The sequence below is a fragment of the Buceros rhinoceros genome, unplaced genomic scaffold (assembly GCF_000710305.1).
Source record: "Buceros rhinoceros silvestris isolate BGI_N320 unplaced genomic scaffold, ASM71030v1 scaffold11956, whole genome shotgun sequence".
In the NCBI taxonomy this organism is placed as follows: Eukaryota; Metazoa; Chordata; class Aves; order Bucerotiformes; family Bucerotidae; genus Buceros; species Buceros rhinoceros.
This window is the reverse complement of record NW_010419423.1, coordinates 106,238-124,903: the sequence shown is the minus strand read 5'-3', so window position 1 is coordinate 124,903 and position 18,666 is coordinate 106,238. Positions and strand designations below refer to the sequence as shown.

Here is an 18,666-nt window from a genome sequence, read left to right as displayed (position 1 = left end):
CCGAGACTCTGCAGATGTTGGGTCTCAGGTGCAGGTAAGAATGCGCCGTATTTACAATTCTGTTCCTGTAGCAGATGATCAATACATTGTGCTCTGCTGCATTAGGAAAAAAAAAAAAAGAATGTGAGTGCCAAACTGAGATGATAAGCCCTTTGTGCCTTGAGTGCACTCATCTTCTAAGGATTAGGGGCTGTCCTTTACCAGCCAGCCCACTTCTGAAAGTCCATGGCAGATTGCTGCTCCCAACAGCCGCAGCCTCAACTTTATCAGCAAGAGACCCCCAAAGGCAGCTCTGGGAGGGGATGCAGGGACCTCCCCTTCTGGGGCAGACCCTGAGCCTACTGCTTCCTCTGGAGCAATAAAACCGCAGTGGAAGGAGGACTTTGGAAGCGAGGTATTTACAAACAGCCATTTCTTTCTTTCTTTATCTTTTTTTTTCTCTTTTTTCCTGTTTTTTTTTCCCAGGGGAGGGAGAGCGTTGTGCTGTTGGGGTCGTTGTTTCCTTTGTGCTCAGGGAAATGGTCCTTCAGCATCTATTCTAATGTGCTCATTTATCTCGTGCTGGAGGAGCTGTGGGTAAAGGGGGCTGAGGTCTAACACATGAAGAAATGTCTGCCAGCAAGAGATGCTTCAGCAGGTTAATGAGGAACTTGGTAACAGCCTCGCAGGGTCATTGCAAAATCGCATTTCTTCTGGCTGAAATCACTTCAGCCTTTGCAAACCGCAGGAAAACACGCTGCTACTTTACAGGGAGATTTTGATGAATTGAAATGGTGGAGGTAACATGTTATTGTTGAGTATTTTTAGCAGACGGAGGGAAAAAACAGCGCGAGAACTGACATCTCCTCTACTGGCTGCTGCAGGCAGCGGGGCAGAGGAGGGCAGGGGGCCCTAGTCCTGCCAGCTCACGTTGGCTGCAGCCAGGTTTCCTCTGAAGGATGGCAAGGACCTCTCTTCCCTCAGCGACAAGCAGAGCCACCCCGAGACTTCTCCTTCAATAAGACTTGACTCAGCGAGTCACCGACAACACGGCTCCAGCATCCAAGTGACGCTGCGCCCTGTGGAAGAGGACCCGAGGCTGGGCGGGCGCTCGCAGGGCAGCACGCTCAGAGGCCAGGGGAGGGTCCGGCTTTTCCTCGGCCACTGAGTCCAGCTTTGGGCCAGAATCAAGGTGTGCAGCCGTGGTCACGCACTCCAAAACTTTCTGTCCCTGCGAAGGGCCAGGCACAGTTATGCCGCCCTGCAACATAACTGCGGTCTGTCATCAGAGAGAAACACAACTCTAACCGACATCAGCTACTCTAGGTTTTTCCGGGGCTTTTTCCATTTTTATTGGAGCATATCCATTTACTACTTCAGGTTATGCTGCAGACTGGAGAGAACTGGGTTGTGCTGCTTTTTAATCTCAGCACTCCTTAGCGCGGAGCAGTGGTGGTGCCGACGTCTGGGGGAGATACCTGAGCCCAAGCAGTCAGGGCGGCTCTGCCAGGGCACTGCTCCCCGTGGCTGGAATTGTTCTGCTGCAAACCAAGGAAAAGCTCCCTCAGCCCTAGGCTGCTGCAGCCACCCCGAGACTATCGCTCCGGCTGCATCACCATCCACTGGTTAGGTGGAGTTCCAGGGCAAAAAGCGCTTATTTTCTTCCAGTTCTCCCACTGGCCCTGAAAAATCCCCTCTGAGAAAGCAGAGCTGCAGCACTTCTACAAGTCTTAGCTTTTCAGCTGGGTGATCTAACTGTTCCTCCAGGAAGCGGGTTCCTACAGTCACGCGTGCAGGAACTAGAGCTCTTAAAAATCAGCTGTGGCATAATTATTTACTTTAGAAAAACAGTATTAGCTTTTACTCACCACTTCTCCTCCTCTACTTGAACTCCTATGGACTGGAACTTACTGGTTGCTTTATTTTCACCTGATTTGTTGGATTCTTCAGCACCATCAACCTTAAAAAAAATTAACCAGCTAATTAAAACCTATGTTAGCAGAGATACCACCCAGCTGCTTACAATTTCTATGCATGATAACTACTAAGCTTCTGCACATGTAGCTTGTAGCTTGTACTGTAAACACCTCCATCTAGTCAGGCGGTTCCTTGGTGGAGTGCCCATTTCTGAGGGTGTTAGTGAACAGTCATCATTCTCGTAACCTCCAACGCATTTCTGGTAAGGTAACAAAGTGCAGAGGGAGCTTATCCGGTATTTTTGTGGAGGCTCGCGTTGGCCAGAGCAAATCTCTGAGCAGCTCTAACTCCACGCAGTTTGATATCCCTGTTGGTCTGTACGGGCAGATGTGAGCTCACGTCAGAATGGTGTGTTTGGTGTTTCAAGGCTGGTGCCCCGAACCAGAGCACTGCACAGGTAAGATTTAAAGAATGCAGACGCGGCTCTTGGATGCATTTTCTTCACTGCTTCATCATGCAAACAGGTGGTGCCCGGGAGCACAGGCAGGAACCTTGTAGCACCTCTCCATCTCCGTGAGATCTATACCCATGGTAGGCAGATGAAATTGAACCATTTACTGGAGTGGAATCCCAGACTCCTGGGTCCAGTCAGTGCAGTTGTTCATTCCCAACAGGCTTGTTGTTGGGAGCCCATCAAGCAGCCTACGCAGGACAAGTGCTCAGGGAGGGACAGGAGTTACAGAGCTGCTCAGTGAAGGGAGGCACTTACCTGAGATTGAGGCTTTTGGGGAGATCAGCCCCCCTTGAGCCCCATAATGACAGAGGAGCAACCTTGTGATGCAGGGCTTTGTCTGTGCTTTACTTTGCTCATGTGCTAAAGAGCAAAGCTCGCGGTGTCCTGGCAGTGATGGAGGGGTGCAGGGGACGTGTGCGGATCTCAGCTGCACATTAGGCTCATCTGTTAGAGGAACAGCAAACCAAGAAGGGGCCTCTGGCTCACGCTGCGTGCCTTGCTCTGCAGAGCCAGCCTGTAATTTGGGTGAACGCCTGGTCTGAGCTCAGCTGGAGCCTAAACTGGGCTCCCTTTACAGTCAGCGGAGATGGACTGACCCCGTACGGATGACCCACCTGCCTGTCTTAGGGCAGCTGTTTCTGAGAGGAGTAATTTCTGGCAGCAACAGCTTACGGCATTTGCACCCCGTGCTCCCCCTCCAGCGGTAGCCGCGTGGCTGCCTGTGCAGTGATGCTGCAAAACGGACCAGACAGCTGACGAGCAAAGGAGTTCTAGTTCTGGAGACTGTCTGGCTCTAAAAATCTCATTGATGGGCACAGCTGGGAGGTGGCACAGTGCATGGGCAGGAGCCGGTAAGGCTGAAGGTTTCGCTTCACGTAACCCCAGCTTTAGGCATCTCCATCAGTTCATACACAAAACCTCCCCTGGCAGCCCCTCGTGCAGCTTTCACTTGTGGCCACGTAAATTGTAAAGTTGTAGAGGGAGACTGGCAAAGGCTTGAGCAGCATTTGGGGCTCTGTTTTCCTCACATCTCAGGAAACTGAGGCTCCTGTACCTCTCAAAAGCATTTTCTGTTTCCTGCAGCTCTGCTACCTCAAGGAGACAGCAGGGACATAGTGTCTCGAGAGCTGACGTTCATTTTGGCTTCTGCAAACGTGGAAATAATTTCTTTCCACCTATGATTTTGCAGGGTGTCTGCCTGCTGAGGAGACCTTGTCTCTTTGCTCAGCAAACTGAGGGATTACAATATAATGGCACCTTTGGCCTGGCTGGATATGGGACTAAGTGACAGGAGAGCTCTCCTCTATCCCCGTCCCACCTCGGTCTATCGCTGAAGGTCAGCTCTTCTTTCAGAACGTGCCCAAACCAAACAGCGGCGAAACAGAAGGCTGCAGCAGCGGAGGCAGCAAACTGAACCCACAGGCAATAGGATTTGTTGCCCTTCCAAGAAGAAATAAGAGAAAAGTGGCAGCTTCTCCAGGAGCTGCCCCTGGGATGGCACTGCTCTACCCAGCCCCTCTCCCCTCCCCTCACTGGGCTGAGGCAGAGCTTCCAGGGGGGATCCTTAGGCTCTGCTGAGCAGTGAGCCTGCCCAGGCACACAGCGCTGGGCGTACCACCTCCACCGGCAAGAGAGGAGATTGTGTCCTCGGCGAGGGCTGAGGAGCTGAGGTTACTGCTCCCTTGGCTGGGAATTCATCTCCCATCAAAAGCTGTGCTGATTCTCAGTTGTTCGGAAGGTCAAGGGCTTTGTGGCCAGAGCTCATCCTGCCAGCAGGTAGCTGGAGCCCTACGCGCGCTCTTTTGGGAGCTGTAGGGGAAAGATGGTTTAAGAAAGAGGGTTACATTGGTCTAGTTTATCTGCTCTTCTTTCTGCAAGCAGGAGCGCACTCTGGCAGGGTTAGTCTTCGTGTTTCATTCCACTGGAGGTAACAAACTGTAATTTTTTCTAACAAGGGCAAATCAGAAGGAACTTCTCCTCTGCTCCTGAGGCTGCGGCAGAACAATGCTGCCTCATTCAGCGGCTACCAGTCGTTATGAAATGCATGAATAAGCAGTGACAATTAATTCAGTGAGACTGGACGAAAATATTTGGGGGGTGATAGTGTAATGTAAATCATTGTTTTACACATTCCCTTTCAGTGATTTAATCCATGCCTTTCTGACCCCCGCTGTGTTATGATTCATAGATTAGTGCTCATGTGTGTAATTTAACAGAGCTGAATAACAAGCAGCGAGGAGACTTAAACAAATCCTTGCGTCTGATGTTTTGGCGATAAATTAGGAAAACATCATTAGTACCGTGCAGAATGATTACGCTGCTGCAATGTCTACACAGGTACCTGTCAGGAAAAGAAGAAAAATACACAAACCATTGCCCAACGAGCAGGAAAACAGATGCAGAAACCCACGGCCATGGCAGGTGGGTAACCCGTGTGCTGGACTGTACCTGTATGCCAATCGATAAGCATCTGTTTTTCTTGAAGTGGTCCTTCTTTCTGTCTTCTACTGCAACGGTGGCAATGGTCGTGGTGGTGGTGACGGTGGCAGTGTTGTTCCCCACGTGTTGACTTGCAGGGCCGTGGATCTGTGCATTGGCAGCTTCGATGGCAGCGGTTAGTGCCTTCATACTGTCCAAGCTCTCCGTGGAGTTGCTAAGCCCAGACTGGCTGATGATATCTCCCCTCTGCCCGTGCCCATCCATATATGCGTCTTGGGCAGACTCTGTGCTGCTCTGGGCTGTGATGGAAATGAACGGCTTGGTGGTAGTTCTTGGTGGGACTGGAGGTGGTGTCTTCTTGTAGGTGGTAATGCAGGATGACACTGGAAAAAACATATAAGAGTTCTTGATTTATTGGTGCTGGAGGGAAAATGGATGAAAATGTGATCTCAAAGCATCAGTAAGCATGGACAGGGCAGATGTAAGGAGGACGCTGTTAGCCAAAGAGCCCCCAAAAGCTCCAATGGGAGTGCCATGGAAACACCTCGCTCATCAGTGTCCTCCGTCCCTGCCACTGGCAGTGGCAGAATTGCCAGGAGAGGGAAAGACATTACCGATTTGCCAAGTTCCTCCTTGGTCTTGTTAGGATTGTTCTCTCCAGTATATATTCTACTAGCTGGTCTAAGTCCCGTGGGAACAAGTCCTTCCCCCAAAACGTTTGATCTGCTCATGGCTTCCAAACAAGAATCACGAGGATGATGAGTCTCCAACCACTCAGCCCAACTAGACTGTACTTCACACGGTTTTATTGCAGTTGTTTTCTCTCCACACAGTCCTACTGTATTCACCAATCTTATGTAGAATTTAAAACTGCATTTTTCTGATCAGAGACAGATCCACAAGCCACCCCAGGTCAAAGTCGGTTAACACTTCCCATGCTTGGACTTGGGTGTTCCTTGCTATAAAACATCTCACTTGCTGCGCAGACTTCTCAAATACTTTGAAATGCCTTGTAAGCTGCTGAGGAGATAGCTAAAGCAGCGCTTTGCCACACCTAAATTTCTGACCATGAATACAGTGCATCAGTTCTGAAAAACAAAGCTTGATTTTACAGACCAATGGCTAGAGCCTGTCAGCCAGGGAGACTACTTAAAGGAAACTGCAAGCAGAAGTGTCTGCAGCAACAGACGCCTTAATGCAAGTTTACGAGGACTCCTTTCCATACTTTGAAGGCCGTGCTCTCTTTGTAAGTGCTGCTATATGGATTTAGAAGCTTAGCCTGAGGTTCCCAGGTTAAAACCTGTTGGCCCGTGTGTACAGAATTACATGCAGAAAGCCCCACATGGGGAGAAAACCATCTTCCTCTGAGGGACAGTTGGCAGCTCTGCGTTCCTGAAGTCCTGGAATGCTTTCAAAAGGGGGAAGACAGCCCATTAAGAACAAAAACCAATCATGATGTGCTGTATTTTTTAAGAAAATAAATGCAGGCATGAACCTGTGCAAAGTTCAGACACAAACACGTTAACATACATTCTTATTAACAGTAATCACATGGCAAGAAATGATTCATCGGATCGTTTTAACTGGCAGACGTCTATGCCACCCACATGAAAGGCATCTCCACTACAGCTGTTCTGCTCTCTGTTTGCACGGTAGGTGCTTGTCGAGCCGGGAGCCATTTCGGTATTAATTTGACTAGCTCAGATCCACATGCTTCCACCTCCCGATAGCCGGAGGAACAGCTGGGGTGTAAAAGCTGCTTCCAGGGCATGAAATCACACGGGGCTTTTTTAAAGGGTTCTGGTAGAAGTTCCTGGTAACATGTCTGAACCCATGTTTGACACGTTCAATGCCAATGGAAAAAGAGTGTTTCGCTGAGGCAGTGAGGGTTTTGAAACTGTGATTCACTTCTGAGGAGTCAAACAGAAACCACAGCACCTTTGAGAGAAGAGAGGGCTAAAAATGAACGGGTCAAATTTTAACTCGGCGGAAGTGAATAGCTGACAGGGGTTAAAGGTGTTTCAAGAGCTTGTGACAAGACCAGTATCTGGAATGAAAAGAGGGGATGATGGTTTTACCAAGGGGGATGCGTTCTGTATTTTGAAGCTGCTGTTGTGACCGTGCCTGACCAGGTAAAGCAGCTGCTGGTGCTGCAGCACAGGCATTTACCCCAGGACTCACAGAAAAGCGTGGAGGCTGTTGCTAGTATGATGACCTCCCAGAAACGACCCACCTGGTCTGGAGGATGTTCCTCAAGCAGTGGAAATGCAAACTCAAATTCACCTCTGAGGATTTCAAAGCACGTACACATGCATGTATCCAGGTCACGCTTTGGGCACTTGCTACCAGCCTCGTCCCATATAGGCTGGTGTGCAAACCAGCAAAGTACAAACGGCACCACTTAAAACATGCCTGGCAAGGTCACCGGGGAACTCCTGGGGACGTGCCAGCACCAGGACACCCCAGCAAGGCACGAAAGGATCGTTTTTGCCACATAGCAGATAGGAAAATGATAGCGGAACACACTCAGGAAGTGCTCTTAGCTAGGAGAGAGAGCAGCGAAACTAAAAAGCAACTGGTCCCCGCATCACTGGTCATCCCCCACTAGAAAGGGAGTCAACAGCAACTGTCTACCGCCAGCCGCCGGGCGCGCCGGGCGCAGCGTGCCAGTACAAAACCGCCCGATTAAGACGTCTTTCATTCTGTTTGTAAACGTGCTCCATGAGGAGTCTAATCCACGCTGAGGGATGAAAGACGTGTGCACTCAGCTAATTAAATCTGAAGTTATTCTTAAGAGGGGGAGACAATCAACAAGTCATACGGTGAAATTTTAAAGAGAGGCAGCAAACGTTCTTTTGGCAAGTCAAAACAACTCCTCAGTTTCCTGGAGTCACGCAGCACATACAGTACAGCCCCAGAGCAGCCGAGTGTGCAAGTCATAAAAGAACCTCAGGCACTTCATTTCTGGAAATGATGTAAGCTCCCACCACTCCTCTGCAGAAACGACAACACAACAATGCTGGGGCCGCTGTTGGAGCTGCCTGAGCCCTCCTGACGGCTGAAGCACAGCACGGGGAGGGATTCAGTGCATCGTTTTTCCTGCGGGTGCTGTTGAGAACCTGGCAACTCGTGACATGGCAACCTGGGGGCTCTGCTGGCGGTTCAAGTGGCTATGGAATTTTAAACGCTCAGCTGCTTGGAAAACAAAACGAGCGCTCCCCAGGAGAGATGACAAAGCCCTGGGCATTCCTCGTGCAGCCGGAGAGCCGGAGCGTTCAGTCGGTGTGGGAAGAGCAGGTCACGCTGCGCTCTGTCCCCGCAGGCAGAGGGACGCTCATCCATCCAGCTGCCCTGCGGCAGAGGTGGACTGCCCGGTGGGAGGGCTCCGACCGAGAGGACTGCAGGGTCATGGGACATGTGAAAAAGATGGAGAAACCCTCACCTCACACACAGGGAGCTCTCAAGGGGTTTTGCACATGAAAGTTGGTTTAATTGACACCAGGAAGTGAATTTAAAGGGCTGTATAAACTCCCTGATAAATGTATTCTTGGACACGGATCAAGGAGCAAAGTTCTGTACGGCAACTGATCTGACTGGAGAGTGGAGTCAAAGTAGTCTCGTTCTTCATTAAAATTGTTTAGAACACGGAGTTAATCAGGAATAACTTTTTCTGAATAGCACGCGTGTGTACGAACCCTCAGTTTGTCACAACCCAGACTCACTTTCCCCATTGTTTTCCAGGCGCACACGCTGCTGGAGGAGGGAGACATTCCTCTCCGAGGGCACAGGCAGGGTTTAATCCAGAGACTAGTTAAGTCATGCGCAAGAATCCTCTGACTCCCCAAGTGCCTTGACTCACTGTTGACCCACCGTTTCCAGCTGTATCAATCCTCCAAGCAACGCTCTCCTTTTCCTTTTATCTTTATCCCATTTCTGTGGCTCGCCTTCGGGTTAAAGTCTAATCCCAAACACCCAGAGAAAAAAGCACTTTCTCCAGATTAAAAAAAAAAATAAGTCATGGTGTTTGTCCTCCTCGCCGTATTTCCAAACAACTAGCTCATGGGACAGGAATTTGGAACAGGGAGTGTCAACCGCTCCGTTAAGAAGGAAGTCTGATGATAAAAAAAATAATCCCGGATTGCATAATAATAAAGGCTTGAGCTGGGACGTCTCATTGTGAGAGCGCTTTGGTTGTTTAAACATGCTCGCTAGGGAGATGAGCCCTCGGGAGCAAACAGCAGCAAGAGAGAACACACATTTTTATCTATCTCAGCGAATGGGTGCGCAGGAGAACCCCAAGGCAGGTTAATCTTTGTGAAGAGATCAAATTCAGGCAGCACTTTCAACCGTTGGGGTGATGAGATAGGTAAGCAATATCTCGCTGATTTGGCAGTCTCCTATAAACTTGGTTAACAACTACGAGAATAAATGAAAGTGCAAATTTAAAGTTAGTTATCATTACAGTGTTTCTTGTGAGGAAAAGGACTAATTCCCCAGTTTGGAAGGAGCAGCGGAGGACACAACCTGTGCACGGCTGAGGTGCCCCCCCCAGCCGTGCAGTGCTTGGCTTGGCTTGCCAGGCTCCAGCGCAGCCGCTCTGCTCTTTACCACGCACGTATTTCCTTACTTTGTTGAGGTTTGGGGGGGAATGCCTGGAAATAGGGTTTCAGATCCTGTGTGGTTATTTTCACGTGCAACGAACACAGAGCATGCCTTTTAATAAAGAACGACTTTCGTAGAGCAGGCGGCTGCTGAAGATGTCAAGATTTACTACTGCACAACTGAAATAAAGATTTTTATAAGAAGTTCTAAAACTGCCCAAGGGAATAATACCAGCGTGAGTTATGGATGTCATTATCCCAGATGAGAACTACTGAAATCTCTGCACCACACCGTCAGGAGCTCTGCCAAGGCCAGGCGTTTCCCATCCCCCCACTGCCGCCAAGCCAGGTATCTCACCCGACCGCAGCCTGAGCTGCTCGGCCTCCAGAGCCAGGCATAACCGGTACCTAAAACCCTGCAGAAATCTGCACCGGGTATCTAGACTACCTCCAGTGCACAGAAAGCATCTCGGAGTCGATATCCCACGTGCGCTGAGGTCTACAAGCCGCTGCTGGTGGCTGTTTCCTGAGTGTGGACTCCCCTGTTTGCAAGTTGGGTGCCTCCAGCTTCCCGGCTGGATCCAGCGAAGGACCTCCTGAAACCCAGGAGAGGTGGAGACGGAACACGGCTCATGCTGCGCCTCCAACGGGTCCAGTTAGACAATCTTCGCATGCACACCCAGGGAAGACACATGAATATTCCTCCAGCAGATTTTTTTTCTTTTAATGTCTGTTGCTGATGCCAGTCAGAAATTCAGCTGCTGTTCCAGGGAAGCTGCATTAACGTACGGAGAACAGGGGAGACAGCCAAAGGTGGCTGCTAAATCAGCTCAGCACTAGGATGTCACCATGAATCAGGATGCACAGACGGAATTCAGTGCGTGGCAGCTTCCCGTGAGATCCTAGAGCCAAGGGAGCACGTTCTGGTTGCCTTTGCTTTCGTGTAATTTTCTGCACAGTAAGACTGTCATGTCTTTGAGTTTAAAATTAAGGCGGCGGCTGAGGAGTTCAAACAAGGCCATGACTTTCTTTTTCTGACTCTCCTGCTGATCTGTGAATGCTTTTTGGGGGTTCTTCAACTTCCAGCTCTTACTTTTAGAGGACTTAAAACGTGTCATGTGCTTTAGAATGATTCATTTTAATGCTATGATTCTGATTCCTCCCTGTGAGGGTGGGGAGGTGCTGGCACAGGTTGTCCAGAGAGGTTGTGGTTGCCCCATCCCTGGCAGTGCTCAAGGCCAGGTTGGACCCCCCCATGGCAGGGGGTTGGACTAGATGACGTTTAAGGTCCCTTCCAGCCCAAAGCATTGGGTGATTCGATGGTTCTATACATAGAAGTTACCAGTACATTTATAGCACACAACTTAATCAATTCAGCTCATTCAGCCTCAAAGTCAAGAAGTTTATAAACTACTGAAACTCTGGAAAAAAGATTTCACATAAACAGAAAGCTACTACCCAAAGTAGATCATTGCTAGGACGGCTTCTAATACTTTACTCCTAAAACCTGCGATCTTTACTGGTGTTGAGCAATTAGGACTCGGCTTTACCTTTTCTGAAGACAGAGATGAAATAGGAAAGAATACAACCACGTGCAAACCCAAGTTTAATTTCAGGTAATGCACAGGACAGCAGCAGCATTTGCTTCTGCCATTGCCTGCCTGCAGCTGCCCCCATGAGATCCAGGCGCACCGTAGCTGTGGAGACGTGCTTCACAGATGGGGTCGGTCCCGGCCATCGGCCCATGGGTTGTGATGAAGATAGATACATACCCACAGACAACACAGCAACAGCTGCTCAGACTGCAATTCAGTCAGGCTGAGAGGAAGCCTGAAGTGAAGCTGTTTTGGCCTTGTCCTTGAACTCTGGCTGCCAACAAAGCATCTGGAAAAACACACCAAGAACTGCAGGGGTGAGGGTGTGGACCTGCTCTGGACAGATGCTCTCTGAGAGCTTCGAAGGCTCGAGCTGCTGTAGAACAGTCATGGTGGAAGGTGTGCGATACACAACACCAGCCTCTTGGATGAAGCATGCTGGTGAAGAGTAAAAGAAGAAAGAAAAACAAGGCAGCAGTGTGGCCCTTTTTAGTCAGCACGTGAATTATTATTTACTGTCTCCTTGCATCTGTGCAGCACTTTTTTTCTAAGAAAATCAGGGTAACACTGCTTGATCTGTAGCTTAAACTAAGTCTAGCGAACTCTTCAAACACTCTCTGCACTTAAATACTTCACCAAACCCTTCACACCTCCTCCCCGTTCTGAGGCAGTCACAGAAAAGAAGAAACATCATAATTTTAGATATAAAAAAAAGGATGCTTAAAATTTTTTTATGTTTCAGAACCTACATGTCGTAAAATCACCATGGTAAGAAATTCTGAATGTCAATACATTAATCTTTTAAAAGGCATTTTTGGAAACCAGAGGAAACCCTGTGAAACATGGCACTTTATCCCACTTAGACCAAGGAGGTGTAACAGTAAGTAAATGTAATAATATGCAGCTTGATGAAATCAGATCCTTTCCCCATATATTTTCCAGGAAGCAACTTCTCTGGCACTTTGATTTAACACTTGGTTATGTATTACTGCAGCACTCTCAAATCCCAGAATTTGCATCTTTTTCCCTCTGGCAACAAGGTTAATAAAACAAAATGGGAATTTTTTTTTTTTTTAATGTGGAGTTGTGCTAACCAAATACAGACACATATATGTAAGCAGTTATGTAGGTAAAAACACGGTGCAAGAACAAAACCCTGGGTTTTCAGAAACGGGCTTGAACTCTCTGCAAGGATCCAGCCACCTTAGCTAGGAAGATGTACTGAAAATGTCTCAAATCTGAGCACACCCTGAAAAACCCATCGTTCTTCTGCCTACCGAGGAATGGTTGAGTACAAAGACTTTGGCTACAAGTGCGCGTTGTAAGTTCTTGGGGCGTGAAAGCCTGGCTCTTATTTACACTTCTGAATTGGATCTGGAGTCTTGAAAACCTGTCCTGAACTGTGGATTCCCAACCGAATTTCCAGACTGTACCAGTAGCTCCTTCAACATGCTGGACGTGAGCGTGCCGCAGTGGAGGCGTAGCAGCGGAGGTGCCACTTCTTGAAATGATCGTGTGGTATTTTAACTGCTGGTGCTGGACATCATTGTATTAATATTCTCTTGTATATACATTTTCCCTTCAGTTACGGATGGAATATTTAATACCATCTGACCAGCCAATACATGGGAGACTTCAACACCATCAAACCTGGAGGTGCATCAGGGCAGGCCTGTGGTCAGAACCAAGCCCCCACGTTACTGAAGCTCTCCTGAAGCAAGTCCGGTGGCTCACACCCTCCTTCTCCGTTTGTAAGAAGGACTACAGTGTGGTCCTTGCTGAGCCTCTCCCCTCCTCCTCCCACAGTGGTGGTGGAGCTGACTGATGACAAAGCAATTTTAGCGGCCAGTCACTTTAGGAGGAGCTTGTCATGAATTTGATGGAGAAATTGCAGGCTGAAATTCTACAGCTTTTGCCACGTAGGAGGTTGGACTTGAGAACAATTAGGATTCTCCTCTTCTGAATCTGCAAATCCCCCAAACTAACCTGTGAACCTCAAGAAGACCTAAGCAAGCCAATTATCTCTGAGTAATCTGATCACGTGGCACTTAGATTAGCTGGTTATTAACATTGTTGGACATTGCTGTTTTCAATGTTACCTCAGGATTTTCTTTTTAAGCTCTTCACTGCGACTGCCTTTCAGAAGGCAATACTTACCCCGGGCACTGGCACTGCAAATGTGATGCCTGGGTAAGAAAAAATGACCGTAGAAGCTGTTCCCTCCTCCTCACTCTGGAAATGTACCTTCTTTGCTTGCTGCTGATACTAGCAAGAAAACAAGCTTCCACTGGTTTTGGCTCCCAGTGGTTTTCTGAATACTTAATAAACTTACGGTAGGGTAAGCAGAATTCTGTATCATTGCCCGCACTGGCACCAAGCTGGTCTCACAGAATTTGATTAGGGATGCATCTAAATTGGCTTAGAAATCAATTAGTTTGAATTGCTGCAAACCCACCCCTGATGCGGCCACATTTAGAGGCGGATATGACTGATAAGGTCTTTTTTTTCAAACTTAAATGAAAATGCAGTGAAAGTAAGAGCGGTCCCCTCAAAGAGCTTATTCCAATTAACGGTATCAGTTCAACGATTTGAACTGATTTCCTTTAACGCCACGGTGCGCGAACAAGCTGCTCATCACCATCGATTACAGCCCTTCGAACCTGCTGAAAGCTGTGCAGGTACAATTTAACCCAGTGACAACCTGCGAAGTTTCAGAGCCCTCTTTGCTTCTCTGGCTCAAAACCACTCCTCAGGGTTGCTCTGTTAGTGCTCAGTTGTGCCTGCACAGTTTGGTTACTTTTAGACCTGGGAGTTTTTAAAAGCCGCGGCACAACACAGAGCTCAGCGAGCAGCGTGGTCACCAGCGAGCTGCTCAAAGCTGGCCCACTCTGGGGAGGGCCCGCAAGGTGAGGCAGCTAGAGAGGTGCAGAGGGGGCAGTCCGGCTCCTCCAGCCATCTGGGGGCTGGTGCACACAGCAAGGACAGATGAGCAGGTGCACCCATGTCGCGGGTACACCCATGTCGCGTTACTCACCCCCAAGGCTGCTCGGAAGGTTTTACGCAATCCACAAAGTCATTGCTCTGGCACAACTATTAAATGTGTTTATATATATGCGGTGGAATTCACTGTCTTGGGTACAGTAGCCATCTATTTAATTCAGCAAATGCCTCACGATGCTGATGAGCAGAGGCTGCGATTCCTCACAGCCGAAAGCACTTTGTCACCCGATCCAGCGAAGGGCTCAAACCTCTTTCAGCTCTCAGAAGAAAGGATATACTTCAGCTTTTTTTGCTCAGTCCCCTGGCATCAAGCCTTCTCTGCCGTCACATCGTCTCAGAAGTCTACCTTTCAATTTGTTTTGAGAATCGTATTTTGTGCTAGTTGGTAGCTAAGATCATACTAAAGAGTTTGGCTGCGAGATAAAAGTTATTCAGATGGCAGCAGCGGTGAAGGGCTGCTGTGTTTTCATCAGATAGAGGCGTTGGGAGGAAACTGTATGAATGCCAACGACAAGAAAATAAAAGCCAATACAAACGGAAAGAAGAACGTGATTGATAATATCAACTTTCCAGCTACTATAAATTGCCACGAAGCACCACCAGAACTGATTGGTACCACTTTACTCTCCGTTCCAGTGTAGCTCACTGTCACTCAGGAGAGCCGGGCAGGTACAACACCACTCTGTTATTCCCACAGATCATTACTAACAAACATAAAATGTGGAAAACCAGCATTCAGGAAGGGAAGCACCGCGTGGGTATTGAGCAAGAACATCTGTTCAGCCTGGGAAGTACCGGCGGGCTTTCGAGCAGCCAGCACTGCGTTTCTGAGCACACTTACCGCCTTCGGGGGGTTCCGGCCCGAGCCAGAATGCCCGAACCGAGCAAGTTATTGCTCATGTATTTCCTGAACAACCAAACCCAAACCAAAGCCAAAGCAAGAGAAAAAGGAAAGGGAGAAGGAAAATGACGGCTAAATCCCTGCTTCAGGCTGAACCGTGTCTTGTCACCTGAGCCTCCCCTGCTGGGGTTATCAGATGACCCGGGGCAGGTCCTCCAGTGCCGTGGGGGAAAAGACAATCCCGTCACAAAGCAGAAGGAAATGTAGGCAAGGGTTTGCATGAGAAATTACATTTATCTTTGGCCAAATTTCAGGTACAACAGCAAAACTGACCCAAGACCAAGCACATTCTTCAAAACCAAGAAAAAATGGAATAGAAAAAACGTGTATGAAATACGTGTTCAGTGTGGAGAGGAATTAAAATCTACACCAAAACCTGATCCCTATCTTCTCATTTTACATTCCAATCAACAGGTTACGCCCTTGAGCAGTGGCAGGGTGGAGGTCACTGCGAGTGACCTCATCTTTTTATCTATTTGCTTGTGTTTACACAAGAGTCGTAGTTAATAACGCAACAAACCAGCTGAAAATACTGGCTTGGCCTCAAAAATTCCTAATGATCAGCCTGAGTGTCCTGAGCACAAGAAATCTTGGCATCTCATTTGCCGTCACCACGATGCTCGCTTGCAGTCACCACGGTGTACAGGTATGAGCACTTCAATAAACCTGAGCCCCACAATTGCTTCTGGTTGGGAGTCCTGAGCCAGCAGGAGGCCATCGCCACTTCCCAGAAGGCGTTCAGACAAAGAGAGAGGGGGGCCCTGGCACACGTGAGGAGGACAGACCACTCTTGTGTTACCTTTAGACAAGCTCTGAGTGGGAGAGGCTCTCATTTCTTTGCACACATTTATCCATTTATTAAAGAAATGCTTGTGAAAGAGGCCCTGAAGAAATCCAGATGCACAGTTTGCAGGACACGTCAGACACCACCTCCCAGAACCTCCTCAGAGACACCAGCTGCATGTCTGACGAGAGTCCAAGTGTTTTTTCTAATTCTTTAATTTTTTTTTTTTAATCAGTTTATTAGAGGTGGAAATTTTAAAACTTGCCTACGTGCTCCTGAAGCCCTGATGGCTTAATTGATGCCGTATCATTCCAGGGGCAAAACCCCAGAGGTTTATTGACATGATTTCCACAGGGACAAGAAGCATTGTCACAGTGAAGAACCAACGTGAGTCCCCAAGCCACATAGTATTTATTTTCTCTTTACAATTTCCTTTAGCCGGAGACTTTGGAATTAGCGCTCATGGTCCCAGCCTGGGATAACCCCCTCTTCCCCCTAACGCCTAGGCAGCACAATGCCGTTAACAGCCCTTGCACTGACAGGACTGTAAAAACCGAAGGCAGTACTTGGTACCGGCTCAGTTAAGAGGTGAACCCGGGCGTTCTGTGCTGAGCCAGTCCAAGGAAAACCCTGGCCACCTACTTCATACGGACACAGGGAAAGCGAACACGCCTGAGCGAATTCTGACGCTTCGGAGCACTTAGACCTTTTGAGCGTGTTAAGAGTTCTTCAGGAAGGAAGGCACTACTCGCTCTAATTAATTCCAAATTACAGTCAATGAGCTTTCGATTTTAAATGTCATAAGCTGCTCTGAAACGCTCCAGAGGTTTGTTTTCCTCACTTCCACTGGTATGGGTTAAAAGTACGACCTCCTAGATCATTGTATTTGCCTCACTAAGGAGTACTGAGTCAATGGCACTGCCCCGTCCCCCATAAACTGCATGTTCTGAAAAGAAAAATTGGGTTAGAAAAGCTACATTTCACATTCCTCAGACCACTCTACCTCACTTGGTCAAGAACTGAGCTTCCCATGCCCTTCCTCAGCTGCCATGTGTGGAATCCATCCTACGTGACAATTCTAACAGCAGCTGCATCACTACCGCATGTTCCTGTCTGCAGTGGTTTTTTTGCACTTCACCAGATGAGGCGGAGGCTGTTGCTGTGCACATGCGATTTTCTAATCAAAACAATATGGGCATTATTATTGCTGGAAATGTGCTCGGAAAATCTTACTCTACGTTGTATAAGACGCGCCAAGGTGACAGGTAGGCGAGCAGAGGGAGTGTATTGGAGTGAGAGAGGGGAATCCACCAGCACAGCAGCTACCGGTGTGCGTGGGCTTGTCTGAACCCACAGCCACGGCCACCCATGCACACCCCTACAAGCCCATGGGCACCTGCAGCTCTGAGTTTTGCTTCCGTTCCCATCTTATATGATGCAACAAATTTCAAGGCATGCTTTTCTCCTGGTAGCTTTGGTTTCTCACAGGATGCTCCTTTTTGGGAGTGTTCTCAGCCTCCTCGGCTCATGACACCGGGAGGAGTTATTTGGTCTATCCACAGCTTTCGCGCAATGAACACAAAGTCCCCAAGTACCTTGTAACACCAACATTCTGACTCAAGCCACAGATCACCCCAAACCCATGAAAACACATAGAATCTGCAGAAAAAAAAAAAAAAAAAAGGCTAAAACCTCAGCAGTGAAATGCCACGGGAAGAGAGCAGAAGAGCTTCCAGGACTTGGCCAGTGCCATGGGCCCTCTGCCAGAGGGCGAAGCTGCCCAGAAGTGCTTTCCTACAGGTGAACTCATTTATTTGAGACCACAGGTTGGAGTTAAGAGGTTGGTGTCTCCAGCATCACCTGGTTTGAATCCAAACCTTGCTTCCCACCAGTTCTTCCCCCCACAGAACAGCGTATGAAGAGATACTCAGAAATGTTTCTCCTGGGAATGGTTTTCTTCCGCTTTAAGGTAAGCGTATATGCACGTGCATATATTTGTGTGAAAGTGTCACTGGGACACGGAGGGAATTATAGTTAATAGCAGCAGCTGTCCCCTGGCTTTGTGTCAAAGACAAAAACCCTGCCGCTCGTTTGCTCGCACAACCTGCTTGCTATGGGCTAGAAAAAAGTTCTGCTTATGAACAAAATAATGCACATTATTTCTCTGCTCGTTCCAGCACCAACCCTGTAATTACTGCATTCCCAACTACCTTCCACACTCCCCTTGAGCTGTGAATTACAAGCTTTCAGCATAGTGGATGCTAGCACCATGGCACGATTCGATTACCATTTCCACAGGTCGCCACGGCAGAAGAACAGCTCATCTCGGTATGAAGAGAGTCATTTACTCGACGAGAATTTTCTTTACCGTTCAGCCTAATCATCCGCATCTGACACAGGGTAGAAGAGAACAGGGCTTCTTTGCAGGTTGGCTTCTCTCAGAAAACACACCCGAGTTTTTCCAAGGTGGCGTTGAAGGTGTGATGACTCGGGTTCTCTGGCTGCTGTTGTTTGCAGCCCACAGAAACAACTGTTTTCTGTGGCAGACGGCAGGCAGCAGCCACCGAGGCGAGAGCGGATGGGCAGCAGCATGGCCGTGGAGAGGGGAAACACACAGTGCCAGGTCCTGCTGGGTGTGCGAGCAAAGGGAACACGAGGAGTATGAACACTTCATTAGTCATTTGGGGGTTAAAAAGGTAATTTGCACAGAGTAAGTATTTCCCTTTGGAACTCACGGAAACATAACAGGTTTGAATGTGAGGCACTAACCAGCATGGAGGGTGTTTGCCATTTGCACAGTGTGAACACTTCACTGGGTGTGTTCCGGGGTTTAGTGGGAGCCAGCTCTGACCCACGCCAGAGCAAACGCCCAGCTCCTTCCTTCGTCGAGCAGCCTTCAGGGCCCATCCCTCGGGTTTGTAAACGAAATTCCTGCT

General features: G+C 48.6%; 1 protein-coding gene across 4 annotated transcripts in view; it reads right to left on the bottom strand.

Annotated features, from left to right (window-relative positions):
* The window catches only part of DLGAP1 (discs, large (Drosophila) homolog-associated protein 1), a 121,258-nt gene that overhangs the window by 21,355 nt on the left and 81,237 nt on the right, over positions 1-18,666 (bottom strand). For all 4 annotated transcript variants that reach the window (XM_010138913.1, XM_010138914.1, XM_010138915.1 and 1 more), the window contains 2 exons: positions 4,859-5,232; positions 1,848-1,939 (listed from right to left, as the gene is read on the bottom strand). In XM_010138913.1, the coding sequence (XP_010137215.1) occupies positions 1,848-1,939; positions 4,859-5,232 (466 nt within the window). The remainder of the gene's footprint in view (positions 1-1,847; positions 1,940-4,858; positions 5,233-18,666) is intronic.